The 14,131-nt window shown below is 45.7% G+C and overlaps 1 protein-coding gene across 1 annotated transcript in view; it reads left to right on the top strand.

The window, feature by feature from the left end:
* The window catches only part of LOC138304018 (protein-glutamine gamma-glutamyltransferase E-like), a 289,413-nt gene that overhangs the window by 257,238 nt on the left and 18,044 nt on the right, over nucleotides 1-14,131 (top strand). Inside the window, exon 11 of the mRNA XM_069243665.1 lies at nucleotides 6,143-6,300. Coding sequence (XP_069099766.1) covers nucleotides 6,143-6,300 — 158 coding nt within the window. The remainder of the gene's footprint in view (nucleotides 1-6,142; nucleotides 6,301-14,131) is intronic.

The following is a 14,131-nucleotide window of genomic DNA, read 5'->3' as shown; positions in this document are numbered from 1 at the left end:
GAAAACCACGGCAGTATTAGGAGGCCCCTTTCCACCAGGGTTAGTGCGGCGGTAGCACCTCCACGAAAACCTTTCTACCTCACTCTACCTCACAGACACTTCTGGACAAGAAACCTGCTGGTGAAGAATCCCTGAACCAGACTTGCCAAGAGGAACTGCCTGGCTGCCCAAAGGACTCACTGGGACTGCTTTTCTGATAAAGACTGCTGCCTTGCTGTTGCCCTGCTGCCTTGCTGCTCCCTGGCTGTGCTGGGAAGTGCTCTCCAAGGGCTTGGAGAGAGCTTGCCTCCTGTACCCTGAAGTCTCAGGACCAAAAAGACTTCACTCCTGCAACTGGGCTCCTTGTGCGGCAAAAATTCAATGCACAGCCTGCTAAAAATGATGCACAGCCTGCCCTGCGGTGAGAAATTCACTGCACGCCGAGCCGGGGCGACGCAACGTGACTCCGCAAGGAGAAGATCGACGTGGCACCTGCGTTGCGACAGGAACTTCGACACAAGACCCACCGGATCGACGCATAGCCGACCCAGGATGGCACAGCCCAACTTCCAGAGAGAAGAACGACGCGGCGCCTGCCGCGCGGGAAAATTTTCCACGCAACGCCCACTGGATCGACGCAGCGCTTGTGACTTCGCTCTGCAAGCCCAGCATTCCACGCACAGTCCCCAGGGTGCCAGAAACATCCGCAACCCGAAGAGGAACCAAGTCCACGTGCTGGAAATCGATGCACAGCCTTTCCCTGCGTGGAAAATAATGAAGCAAGTCCGTGTGCGAAGGGGCGAAACCGTCTTCTATGCATCACCTCCTCTGCGGCCCCTTGCGGGGATTTTTAACGCAAACCAGGTACTTTGTGCTTGCAAGGAACCTTTATTGTTTTTAAGAAACATTTACTGGCAGTCATTTCTAAAGCATTGGTATGAACCCCTATCAAAGCAGTTCCTGAAAATGCTTTATGAAGGACTGCCAAGCTAGTGATCATTTATAAAGCATCTGCAGGAACCACCGTCATAGGGGTTCCCATGAATGCTTTTGCAGAGCTCCGTCAACATGACGGAGTCTTACACCAAACTGTTTTCTTTTTAATTTTCTAAAGAAAATCCCAAAGTGGGATTTTCTTTTTTAAAATAAAAAAGATAATGCCCCCCTTGCCATCGAGGTAATTCCTAATAGTGATGGGGTATTTTTTGGTTTTTACTGTCCCTTCTCGCCATGGTTCGCCTGGTGGTGACAAATAGTTAGAAGACTGTTATATATCTACCCATCTTTATTTGACAAATGGACATATAGGAATTCTCTGACAGATCTTTTTTCATTGGGCCATAGGAGAAGTTTGGCTATGCTGGTGATGGAGTAATCCCCACCATACCCAAACCTATGGTCCACCTGCATATAAATTGAGTGGGCGGACCACTGTGTTGCTCTCAGCCAACATATAAATAATGCTTAATGTCCTCCAATGTTTAGTTATTATTTTTTTAACCTGGTTAGAGACTGAGGAAAAAGTGGTAACACACATTAGTTTTTCAGTGAATAATTTAGAGTAGGACACCAGTAGGTCCTACCTGTTGTTAATATGTGCTTTTTACCTAGCCTTTTTATTTTGCTCATAGGATACTGATGGTCAACCATTTTTTACACAACTAGTTGGCTTCTTCATCATATTTAGTGATGTTGGAACAGTTTCATGGGATGAGCACAAATTATACAACAGGAAAAACCTTTCTTCAGGTTTGAGGGTGACAACTACCAAAATAAAGTAGTCCATTCATCTCAGTATGTTTATGATACACCTGGTTTCGACCCCCCTTCAACAGTTTTGACATTCAGGGCTAGAAATGCCAAATGTGTGTGGTTGAGTGTATGTGTGAATCTAAGAAAGGGGTCTCTTTCGTTTACCCATCGGATGAATTCAAAGGCCTTTTGTTCAGTGCCTGGCCATATGATAAATACATCTACATATCCATGCCAAAGTCATATTTGTGATTTCAAAGGGTTAGAGTTGGAATAAATGAAGTCCACCTCCAATTGGTGAACATTCGACAATCAGGGTAAATGTGCTGCCCATAGATTGATGGGGTCCATTCATATTCAAATACATTTTCTATTAGGGCTCATCTGGGGCATTCTACCATGAACTGTATGGAAGTAATATAGATCCAGTCCATGCTAGTAAGGATTGATTCAACTACTAGAAGTATCTGTTCCTGAGGGGTTCTTGTATGCAAGACCATAATATCAAAATTCAAGAGAATCTCTGCATCTGGGCCTCTTTGATGTCCTTAAAGTATGAGAACATCTTACAAACCAAGAAGAAAAGAAACCAATCACAAAATTTGGGCAGAGATTCAAGAATGGAATCAGTACTGGATTCAATCAGTCTGCCACATGAAGGTCTTTGTTTGTGAATCTTTGGTGTTGTACAGACATACTGGATATTGGGGGTTTTATGTGGGTATGTGTATAATGTGAACATAGTCAAAGCACAGCAGAAAGCTATAAAGGGTCAAATGCATAGTCAACAAATGTTTGGAGGTTTAGCTGAGTTCTGAGATAAAAACAGATGTACCTGCATAAGGATGTGGTGTAGTTGAAAGGAGTGTGTTTTTTGGCACTTTCCTAAACTGGATCAGGGTTGGGGCAGCCCTGATGGATACAGGGATATCACTCCAGAGCATGGGTGCACAAACGGAAATGGCATGGTGCACTTTTTACTAAATGATGCCTATAGAAGATTGAATGATGACAAGCCCAGTGCACTCTGACTCTTAAGAGATGTCACAGGTGGGTGGCCCTCCACGGTGGAATGTTGTGGTCTGTTTCTAGGCAGCACAGAACTAACCTGTGGCAGTTGGGAAGATTAATTCTCTTTTAACTGCTGTTTATATTCATGACAGTGCATACTTTTCTCGCATTTGCTATTACTAATCTGGGTGTAGGTTTCTATAGTCACTATTTAAAAAGACGAGGGTATACCCATTAAGTACACTGTGCTGTATAAGGTGCAGTACAGAGCTTGCTTTGGGTCTCCATTCGCTAATTTGCTCCAACCTCCCATGATCAATGCTATTATCATAATGCCCACTCGTGCAACCCACCCTCCACCTCCATCAGACTATATAAACTGAAACACCATTAAGGTCCTCTGTTTAAATTGCCTGGAAATAGCACATTGATGTTTCCGCATTTGTCATTTTGGGATACAGAAGCACTGTGGTATGTCGAGTAAAACCCTGACCGGTCCACAGAATGAGGGATTTATAATGGTAGTTTATGTTACCCCACCTGATTTCTGTTCTAATTACCCATTTCCTGATAGTTTCCTACTTTGGAGCTTTGCACTTGTGAAATGTCTGACGAGAAAAAGCTGGGAGTTCAGATTTTCAACTATTTTTGTAACTACACGTCACTTGGTAACTCATCTAACCAGTGAAATTAAGAAGAATGGTCTATTCAGATTTAAAGTCTTGGTAGTCTCAACTAAACTCTAAAGAGAATTAGGTGTTCAGACAAACAGGTGAGCTCTCAATGTGGAATTAACCAATAAGGGAGTTATTAACTAACATTTTGCTCAGGCGCTCGTATGACACAAATGGACTTCAGAGCATTGTGTTGATTTATTTACCGTTATAAAAACCTGAAGGGCTTAATTATTAAAGAATTGTGTTGCACTTGCACCACGTACTGTGGCGCAAGAGCAGGCAACTCTTCAGTTTGATTAATCAAGCCACCTAAGGCCACCTTGCATGGACTTGCCACGCTTGATAAATCTAGAGTAACGCTACGCAGTGCAAATAGCTGTTATGTTACTCTGCCCTGGGAAGGAATTTCATGGGTGAAGCGTGGGTTGTTCCCACACATCCAACCATGGATTTTGGTGCATTCCCAGATTTACCATTACTGGTAGAGCTCGGAATGGATTAAAATGCTACACCTCCCAGGTGAGGCGTAGCCTTCTGCACCTGGTGGAAGGGGCCTGCAATGGCGCTAGGCAGCACATTGTGCGCAAGAGCTGAGCAATAACAGAAATTTGCGGTATATTGTTAAGTACAGTGCATTCCTTCCCTTACCCTATCATGCAACGCAGCAAGGTGCCTTGCTGCACTGCATGATTATTTGTTAAATGTGCCCCTGAATGTGCAGCACAACATAGTGCAGTGCTGACCAAACATCCATGCAACCTTTAAAAATCTAAGCTTAAGTGTGAACCGGTATGGGAAATCGTGGCAGGCGGTGGCCTATCATATTTTGCACTTTCTGTTATTCCTAGCTCAGTAAGCCATGTTTCAGGACATATGGAGACTAATTTAGAGTTTGTTAGATGTGATATTCTGTCATAAATGTGACTGATTGGGAAGCTTATATATATTGCATATTAAAAGTCCACAAGTTTAATTCACAGATCCATGTCTTTTATATCTTCTCTGCTCTTTTATTCAATATTTCAACTACGTCTTATTCCAGTAGCTTTCAACAGTTCATTCAAGTGTCAGAGTACACGGACAAAATTGCAGTCAGCACGGTGTTACGATAAGACCCCCTTCCTCAGGGCTGCTTAGTGATATCTCTTAACAACCTCCAATATTATCACTGTTGAGTATCATATCTCTTCTTAATTATTTGTCTTATTTGTTCAAATATATTCCTAAAACTTAATGGTTAGCAATGTATTTTCGATCATGGATCATGCATCCATTTTAGAAACAATATATTAGAAGCTGTTTCGATTAAGCATCAAAAATCTCAACTTCAGTTTTTCTCCAGATCTCCTTTTGCATGATCTGGCAGCATACAACCCTTGCACATTTGTGTAGAATTAATTAGAATATTTCAGTATTGAATTACGTCCTAGTGTATTGGTACCATTAGGAGCAATAGAGCCAAGCTTCGCTTTTTTCTGATTCTCATCCTTATTTAGTTAAGTGACAGATGACCCGCCCATCATGTTCCAAGTTCATTATAGCCTATAGCACTTGTATTACCGCAGGAAGGATATTGGTCATATTTTTATAGGCAGCTGTAAATACGGCCCATATTTCTCCATATTTGAGTGAATTAATATATGAGGATCACGGGGGATTAGCTAAAAAGCAGTATGGTAAGTGAAAATCTTGATGTCAGAGCTTTAATGTTTAACAAGAACAACATATGTGTCTTTGTCTGATATAGCTCAAGGCAGATTTAAGAGCCCCTAGCGCCACCTCAGCGCCGCCCCATTTGTTTGAGGCTACCGTGGCGCTAACATGGCATTTTCCCCACACCATATTTACTAAGTTAAAACGGGGCTTCCATCATTTATAATGGGCCACAATGTACTCTGCAGTTTTAGCACTATTCCTGAAGAGTACATCAATAGTGTAAAATAATGACTCTATTGACCCCTACCATGTGCTTTGGTGAGCCATATTGTAAATACAGTGCACACATGGTGGAGTCAGGGGGGTACTAAGGGGCGCAAGGAAAGTGGGGCTGCGCTAGGTGCAGCGCCACTTTTTTAAAATCTGTCCCCTAGTCTCTGTGGCAAGGACATAGGTGGTGGCTGCATCTAGAACCAGTATTTTTCTGACACTGCGCAGAGCCTAGAATTCAATCACACTTCCTACTTCCTCTCTACCTGAATTTCAAAGGGAAATAAAAATGTTACTTGTGAAATATCCCTTTCTCCCTTCTTCCCTCTAGATAACCTGTAGTCTAAATTGGAATTGTTTTTACTATTCACCTGATTTCCTTGTAGGGCTCCTGCCTACCTACCTCTATTGTGACTACTGTCTTGCAATTGTCCTTTATTCCAACTGGCCTCTGTTTGCACCTTCATTTATTAAACATATAGTTTTATTCCATTGTTGCCATTGTTGTCTTTGTTTTTTCATGCTGGACTTTTGTGACACTTATGAAATTGTTTACGTTTTTTTGGAAAGTTTTTGATGTAAAGCACTTGATGCCCGCAAGCTTGGCACATGCCATATAAAAACACCAAATAAATAAATAAAGATCCATTAAAAAAGATCTTAATAGATATTAGACTTAGAGTGTCATTCAGAATGAAATCCAGAACGTTAGCTATTAATTACTTGACCCCAGAGAAAGGTACTTTCCCATAATCTAAGATGTTTTTCTCACCATGCTGTGTCTTCTGCATTTTCAGAGAAACAGATCCCACTGAAGATCTCCTACTCTCAGTATGAAAACGCCTTGACTGAAGACAACATGATTAAAGTCTCAGCTGTGTGTGAGGACGAGCAGGGTAAAAAGCTGCTTGTGGAGAAAGACGTTGTTCTCACAAGCCCCCCCATCTCTATCACGGTGAGGACATTTTCTGATATATGAAAAGCATAAGAAGCAAGATGTTGTTTAATTGCTCTGGCCAACTCTATATTTATTCTGTCTGAAAATGCAAAGAAAAGGCGCAACACTTCATCAGCTAAATTCAAGACAGCTCCCAAAATATTATTTTGAAATAGACTTTATTAGACTTAAATACAACCTGAGAGTGCAGACCATATGTTCAGTCATGGAAACGGAATAACCAACCTACTATATTTACACAGATATCAATTGTAAGGAAATGCCTCCTTGGCATGGTTGCCCCCTGACTTTTTGCCTTTGCTGATGCTATGTTTACAATTGAAAGTGTGCTGAGGCCTGCTAACCAGGCCCCAGCACCAGTGTTCTTTCCCTAACCTGTACTTTTGTATCCACAATTGGCAGACCCTGGCATCCAGATAAGTCCCTTGTAACTGGTACTTCTAGTACCAAGGGCCCTGATGCCAAGGAAGGTCTCTAAGGGCTGCAGCATGTCTTATGCCACCCTGGAGACCTCTCACTCAGCACAGACACACTGCTTGCAGCTTGTGTGTGCTAGTGAGGACAAAACGAGTAAGTCGACATGGTACTCCCCTCAGGGTGCCATGCCAGCCTCTCACTGCCTATGCAGTATAGGTAAGACACCCCTCTAGCAGGCCTTACAGCCCTAAGGCAGGGTGCACTATACCATAGGTGAGGGTACCAGTGCATGAGCATGGTACCCCTACAGTGTCTAAACAAAACCTTAGACATTGTAAGTGCAGGGTAGCCATAAGAGTATATGGTCTGGGAGTCTGTCAAACACGAACTCCACAGCACCATAATGGCTACACTGAAAACTGGGAAGTTTGGTATCAAACTTCTCAGCACAATAAATGCACACTGATGCCAGTGTACATTTTATTGCCAAATACACCCCAGAGGGCACCTTAGAGGTGCCCCCTGAAACTTAACCGACTATCTGTGTAGGCTGACTAGTTCCAGCAGCCTGCCACACTAGAGACATGTTGCTGGCCCCATGGGGAGAGTGCCTTTGTCACTCTGAGGCCAGTAACAAAGCCTGCACTGGGTGGAGATGCTAACACCTCCCCCAGGCAGGAGCTGTAACACCTGGCGGTGAGCCTCAAAGGCTCACCCCTTTGTCACAGCACCACAGGACACTCCAGCTAGTGGAGTTGCCCGCCCCCTCCGGCCCGGCCCCCACTTTTGGCGGCAAGGCCGGAGAAAATAATGAGAATAACAAGGAGGAGTCACTGGCCAGTCAGGACAGCCCCTAAGGTGTCCTGAGCTGAGGTGACTCTAACTTTTAGAAATCCTCCATCTTGCAGATGGAGGATTCCCCCAATAGGGTTAGGATTGTGACCCCCTCCCCTTGGGAGGAGGCACAAAGAGGGTGTACCCACCCTCAGGGCTAGTAGCCATTGGCTACTAACCCCCCAGACCTAAACACGCCCTTAAATTTAGTATTTAAGGGCTACCCTGAACCCTAGAAAATTAGATTCCTGCAAACTACAAGAAGAAGGACTGCCTAGCTGAAAACCCCTGCAGAGGAAGACCAGAAGACGACAACTGCCTTGGCTCCAGAAACTCACCGGCCTGTCTCCTGCCTTCCAAAGATCCTGCTCCAGCGACGCCTTCCAAAGGGACCAGCGACCTCGACATCCTCTGAGGACTGCCCCTGCTTCGAAAAGACAAGAAACTCCAGAGGACAGCGGACCTGCTCCAAGAAAGGCTGCAACTTTGTTTCCAGCAGCCTTGAAAGAACCCTGCAAGCTCCCCGCAAGAAGCGTGAGACTTGCAACACTGCACCCGGCGACCCCGACTCGGCTGGTGGAGATCCAACACCTCAGGAGGGACCCCAGGACTACTCTGATACTGTGAGTACCAAAACCTGTCCCCCCTGAGCCCCCACAGCGCCGCCTGCAGAGGGAATCCCGAGGCTTCCCCTGACCGCGACTCTTTGAATCCAAAGTCCCGACGCCTGGGAGAGACCCTGCACCCGCAGCCCCCAGGACCTGAAGGACCGGACTTTCACTGGAGAAGTGACCCCCAGGAGTCCCTCTCCCTTGCCCAAGTGGAGGTTTCCCCGAGGAATCCCCCCCTTGCCTGCCTGCAGCGCTGAAGAGATCCCGAGATCTCTCATAGACTAACATTGCGAACCCGACGCCTGTTTCTACACTGCACCCGGCCGCCCCCGCGCTGCTGAGGGTGAAATTTCTGTGTGGGCTTGTGTCCCCCCCGGTGCCCTACAAAACCCCCCTGGTCTGCCCTCCATAGACGTGGGTACTTACCTGCAAGCAGACCGGAACCGGGGCACCCCCTTCTCTCCATTCTAGCCTATGTGTTTTGGGCACCACTTTCAACTCTGCACCTGACCGGCCCTGAGCTGCTGGTGTGGTAACTTTGGGGTTGCTCTGAACCCCCAACGGTGGGCTACCTTGGACCAAGAACTGAAACCTGTAAGTGTCTTACTTACCTGGTAAAACTAACAAAAACTTACCTCCCCTAGGAACTGTGAAAATTGCACCGTGTCCACTTTTAAAACAGCTATTTGTCAATAACTTGAAAAGTATACATGCAATTTTTATGATTTAAAGTTCCTAAAGTACTTACCTGCAATACCTTTCGAATGAGATATTACATGTAGAATTTGAACCTGTGGTTCTTAAAATAAACTAAGAAAAGATATTTTTCTATACAAAAACCTATTGGCTGGATTTGTCTCTGAGTGTGTGTACCTCATTTATTGTCTATGTGTATGTACAACAAATGCTTAACACTACTCCTTGGATAAGCCTACTGCTCGACCACACTACCACAAAATAGAGCATTAGTATTATCTATTTTTACCACTATTTTACCTCTAAGGGGAACCCTTGGACTCTGTGCATGCTATTCCTTACTTTGAAATAGCACATACAGAGCCAACTTCCTACATTGGTGGATCAGCGGTGGGGTACAAGACTTTGCATTTGCTGGACTACTCAGCCAATACCTGATCACACGACAAATTCCAAAATTGTCATTAGAAATTCATTTTTGCAATTTGAAATTTTTCTAAATTCTTAAAAGTCCTGCTAGGGCCTTGTGTGTTAAGTCCCTGTTTAGCATTCTCTTTTAGAGTTTAAAAGTTTGTTAAAAGTTTGAAATTAGATTCTAGACACAGTTTTAGATTCTTTAAAAAGTCTTCCAACTTTTAGCAAAATAATGTCTGATACAGAGATGAATGTGGTGGAACTCGACACCACACCTTACCTCCATCTTAAGATGAGGGAGCTAAGGTCTCTCTGTAATATCAAAAAAATAACCATTGGCTCCAGACCTACCAAAATTCAGCTCCAGGAGCTGTTGGCAGAGTTTGAAAAAGCCAACCCCTCTGATGATGACATCACAGAGGAAGAAATTAGTGACTTGGAGGCCAATGTCCCTCCTCCAGTCCTAAATAGGGAGAACAGGACCCCTCAAGTCCTGTCTCTAACTGTGTTAGTCAGAAATGGTGAGTCCCTCACAGGAGGGTCCCACATTTCTGAAATCACTGAGGATGCTCTCAGTGAAGATGACCTCCTGTTAGCCAGGATGGCCAAAAGATTGGCTTTAGAGAGACAGCTCCTAGCCATAGAAAGGGAAAGACAAGAGATGGGCCTAGGACCCATCAATGGTGGCAGCAACATAAATAGGGTCAGAGATTCTCCTGACATGTTGAAAATCCCTAAAGGGATTGTAACTAAATATGAAGATGGTGATGACATCACCAAATGGTTCACAGCTTTTGAAAGGGCTTGTGTAACCAGAAAAGTGAACAGATCTCACTGGGGTGCTCTCCTTTGGGAAATGTTCACAGGAAAGTGTAGGGATAGACTCCTCACACTCTCTGGACAAGATGCAGAATCTTATGACCTCATGAAGGGTACCCTGATTGAGGGCTTTGGATTCTCCACTGAGGAGTATAGGATTAGATTCAGGGGGGCTCAAAAATCCTCGAGCCAGACCTGGGTTGACTTTGTAGACTACTCAGTGAAAACACTAGATGGTTGGATTCAAGGCAGTGGTGTAAGTAATTATGATGGGCTGTACAATTTATTTGTGAAAGAACACCTATTGAGTAATTGTTTCAATGATAAACTGCATCAGCATCTGGTAGACCTAGGACCAATTTCTCCCCAAGAATTGGGAAAGAAGGCGGACCATTGGGTCAAGACAAGGGTGTCCAAGACTTCAACAGGGGGTGACCAAAAGAAAGGGGTCACAAAGACTCCCCAGGGGAAGGGTGATGAGACAACCAAAACTAAAACTAGTAAAGAGTCTTCTACAGGCCCCCAAAAACCTGCACAGGAGGGTGGGCCCAGAGCCTCTTCACAAAACAATGGGTACAAGGGTAAAAACTTTGATCCCAAAAAGGCCTGGTGTCATAGCTGTAAACAGCATGGACACCAAACTGGAGACAAGGCCTGTCCCAAGAAAGGTTCCACTCCAAACTCCCATCCAGGTAACACTGGTATAGCTAGTCTCCAGTGGGATCAACAGTGTGCCCAGAGCAAATCAGGGTCCACACTGAAGCTACTCTAGTTTCTGAGGGTGGGGTGGATTTAGCCACACTAGCTGTCTGGCCGCCTAACATGCAAAAATACAGACAGCAACTCTTAATTAATGGGACTAGAATAGAGGGCCTGAGGGATACAGGTGCCAGTGTCACCATGGTGACAGAGAAACTGGTTTCCCCTGGCCAATACCTGACTGGAAAAACTTACACAGTCACCAACGCTGACAATCAGAGAAAAGTACATCCCATGGCAATGGTTACTTTAGAATGGGGAGGGGTCAATGGCCTGAAACAGGTGGTGGTCTCCTCAAATATCCCAGTGGACTGTCTGCTTGGAAATGACCTGGAGTCCTCAGCATGGGCTGAGGTAGAACTAAAAACCCATGCAGCAATGCTGGGTATCCCTGAACTGGTGTGTGTGAAAACAAGAGCACAATGCAAGGCACAGGGTGAACAAGTAGAGCTGGAGTCTGGAAGAATGGCCCAGCCTACCAAGAGAACAGGAAAGTCAGTTGGGAAACCCACTGCAACACAGCAAAAGAAAGGGAACCTCTCTTCTCTGGAAGAAGTTCTGCCCTCTGAGGGAACTGAGCCTTTGGAGCTTGAACCTTATCAGGTTGAGCTCTTAGGCCCAGGGGGACCCTCAAGGGAGGAGCTGTGTAAGGGACAAGAAACCTGTCCCTCTCTTGAAGGCCTTAGGCAGCAAGCTGCTGAAGAGTCCAAGGGCAAGAAAAATGGAACGCATAGGGTCTATTGGGAAGATGGACTCCTGTACACTGAGGCCAGAGACCCCAAACCTGGTGCCACTAGGAGAGTGGTAGTGCCTCAGCTGTTCAGAGGGTTCATCCTAACATTGGCCCATGACATTCCCCTTGCTGGACATTTGGGACAAACCAAGACGTGGGAGAGGTTAGTCAACCACTTCTACTGGCCCAATATGTCCAACATGGTTAAGGAGTTTTGCCTCTCCTGCCCCACCTGTCAAGCCAGTGGTAAGACAGGTGGACACCCAAAGGCCCCCCTCATTCCACTTCCAGTGGTGGGGGTCCCCTTTGAAAGAGTGGGTGTGGACATAGTTGGTCCACTGGAACCTCCCACAGCCTCAGGAAATATGTATATCCTGGTAGTAGTGGATCATGCTACCAGGTATCCTGAAGCTATTCCCCTTAGGTCGACTACTGCCCCTGCAGTAGCCAAGGCCCTCATTGGTATCTTTACCAGAGTGGGTTTCCCTAAGGAGGTGGTGTCTGACAGAGGTACCAACTTCATGTCAGCATACCTGAAACATATGTGGAATGAGTGTGGAGTGACTTATAAATTCACTACACCTTACCATCCACAAACTAATGGCTTGGTTGAGAGATTCAACAAGACATTAAAAGGCATGATCATGGGGCTCCCAGAAAAACTCAAAAGGAGATGGGATGTCCTCTTGCCATGTCTGCTTTTCGCTTACAGAGAGGTGCCACAGAAGGGAGTAGGATTCTCACCCTTTGAACTTCTGTTTGGTCATCCTGTAAGGGGACCACTTGCTCTTGTTAAAGAAGGCTGGGAGAGACCTCTCCATGAGCCTAAACAAGACATAGTGGACTATGTACTTGGCCTTCGCTCTAGAATGGCAGAGTACATGGAAAAGGCAACCAAAAACCTTGAGGCCAGCCAACAGCTCCAGAAGTTTTGGTATGACCAAAAGGCTGCACTGGTTGAGTTCCAACCAGGGCAGAAAGTCTGGGTTCTGGAGCCTGTGGCTCCCAGGGCACTCCAGGACAAATGGAGTGGCCCTTACCCAGTGCTAGAAAGGAAGAGTCAGGTCACCTACCTGGTGGACCTGGGCACAAGCAGGAGCCCCAAGAGGGTGATCCATGTGAACCGCCTTAAGCTCTTCCATGACAGGGCTGATGTGAATCTGTTGATGGTAACAGATGAGGATCAGGAGGCAGAGAGTTAACCTCTCCCTGATCTTCTGTCATCAGACCCAAAAGATGGCACAGTAGATGGAGTGATCTACTCAGACACCCTCTCTGGCCAACAGCAAGCTGATTGTAGGAGAGTCCTACAACAGTTTCCTGAACTCTTCTCCTTAACCCCTGGTCAGACCCACCTGTGTACCCATGATGTGGACACAGGAGACAGCATGCCTGTCAAAAACAAAATCTTTAGACAGTCTGACCATGTTAAGGAAAGCATCAAGGTGGAAGTCCACAAGATGCTGGAATCGGGAGTAATTGAGCGCTCTGACAGCCCCTGGGCTAGCCCAGTGGTCTTAGTCCCCAAACCTCACACCAAAGATGGAAAGAAAGAGATGAGGTTTTGTGTGGACTACAGAGGGCTCAATTCTGTCACCAAGACAGATGCTCATCCAATTCCAAGAGCTGATGAGCTCATAGATAAATTAGGTGCTGCCAAATTCTTAAGTACCTTTGACTTGACAGCAGGGTACTGGCAAATAAAAATGGCACCTGGAGCAAAAGAGAAAACAGCATTCTCCACACCTGATGGGCATTATCAGTTTACTGTTATGCCCTTTGGTTTAAAGAATGCCCCTGCCACCTTCCAAAGGTTGGTGAATCAAGTCCTTGCTGGCTTGGAGTCCTTTAGCACAGCTTATCTTGATGATATTGCTTTCTTTAGCTCCACCTGGCAGGATCACCTGGTCCACCTGAAGAAGGTTTTGAAGGCTCTGCAATCTGCAGGCCTCTCTATCAAGGCATCCAAATGCCAGATAGGGCAGGGAACTGTGGTTTACTTGGGTCACCTTGTAGGTGGAGGCCAAGTTCAGCCACTCCAACCCAAGATCCAGACTATTCTGGACTGGGTAGCTCCAAAAACCCAGACTCAAGTCAGGGCATTCCTTGGCTTGACTGGGTATTACAGGAGGTTTGTGAAGGGATATGGATCCATTGTGACAGCCCTCACTGAACTCACCTCCAAGAAAATGCCCAAGAAAGTGAACTGGACTGTGGAATGCCAACAGGCCTTTGACACCCTGAAACAAGCAATGTGCTCAGCACCAGTTCTAAAAGCTCCAGATTATTCTAAGCAGTTCATTGTGCAGACTGATGCCTCTGAACATGGGATAGGGGCAGTTTTGTCCCAAACAAATGATGATGGCCTTGACCAGCCTGTTGCTTTCATTAGCAGGAGGTTACTCCCCAGGGAGCAGCGTTGGAGTGCCATTGAGAGGGAGGCCTTTGCTGTGGTTTGGTCCCTGAAGAAGCTGAGACCATACCTCTTTGGGACTCACTTCCTAGTTCAAACTGACCACAGACCTCTCAAATGGCTGATGCAAAT

The sequence above is a fragment of the Pleurodeles waltl genome, chromosome 7, assembly GCF_031143425.1.
Source record: "Pleurodeles waltl isolate 20211129_DDA chromosome 7, aPleWal1.hap1.20221129, whole genome shotgun sequence".
Taxonomy (NCBI): Eukaryota; Metazoa; Chordata; class Amphibia; order Caudata; family Salamandridae; genus Pleurodeles; species Pleurodeles waltl.
Note: the sequence above shows the minus strand (reverse complement) of the source record. Positions and strands in the feature narration are given on the sequence as shown.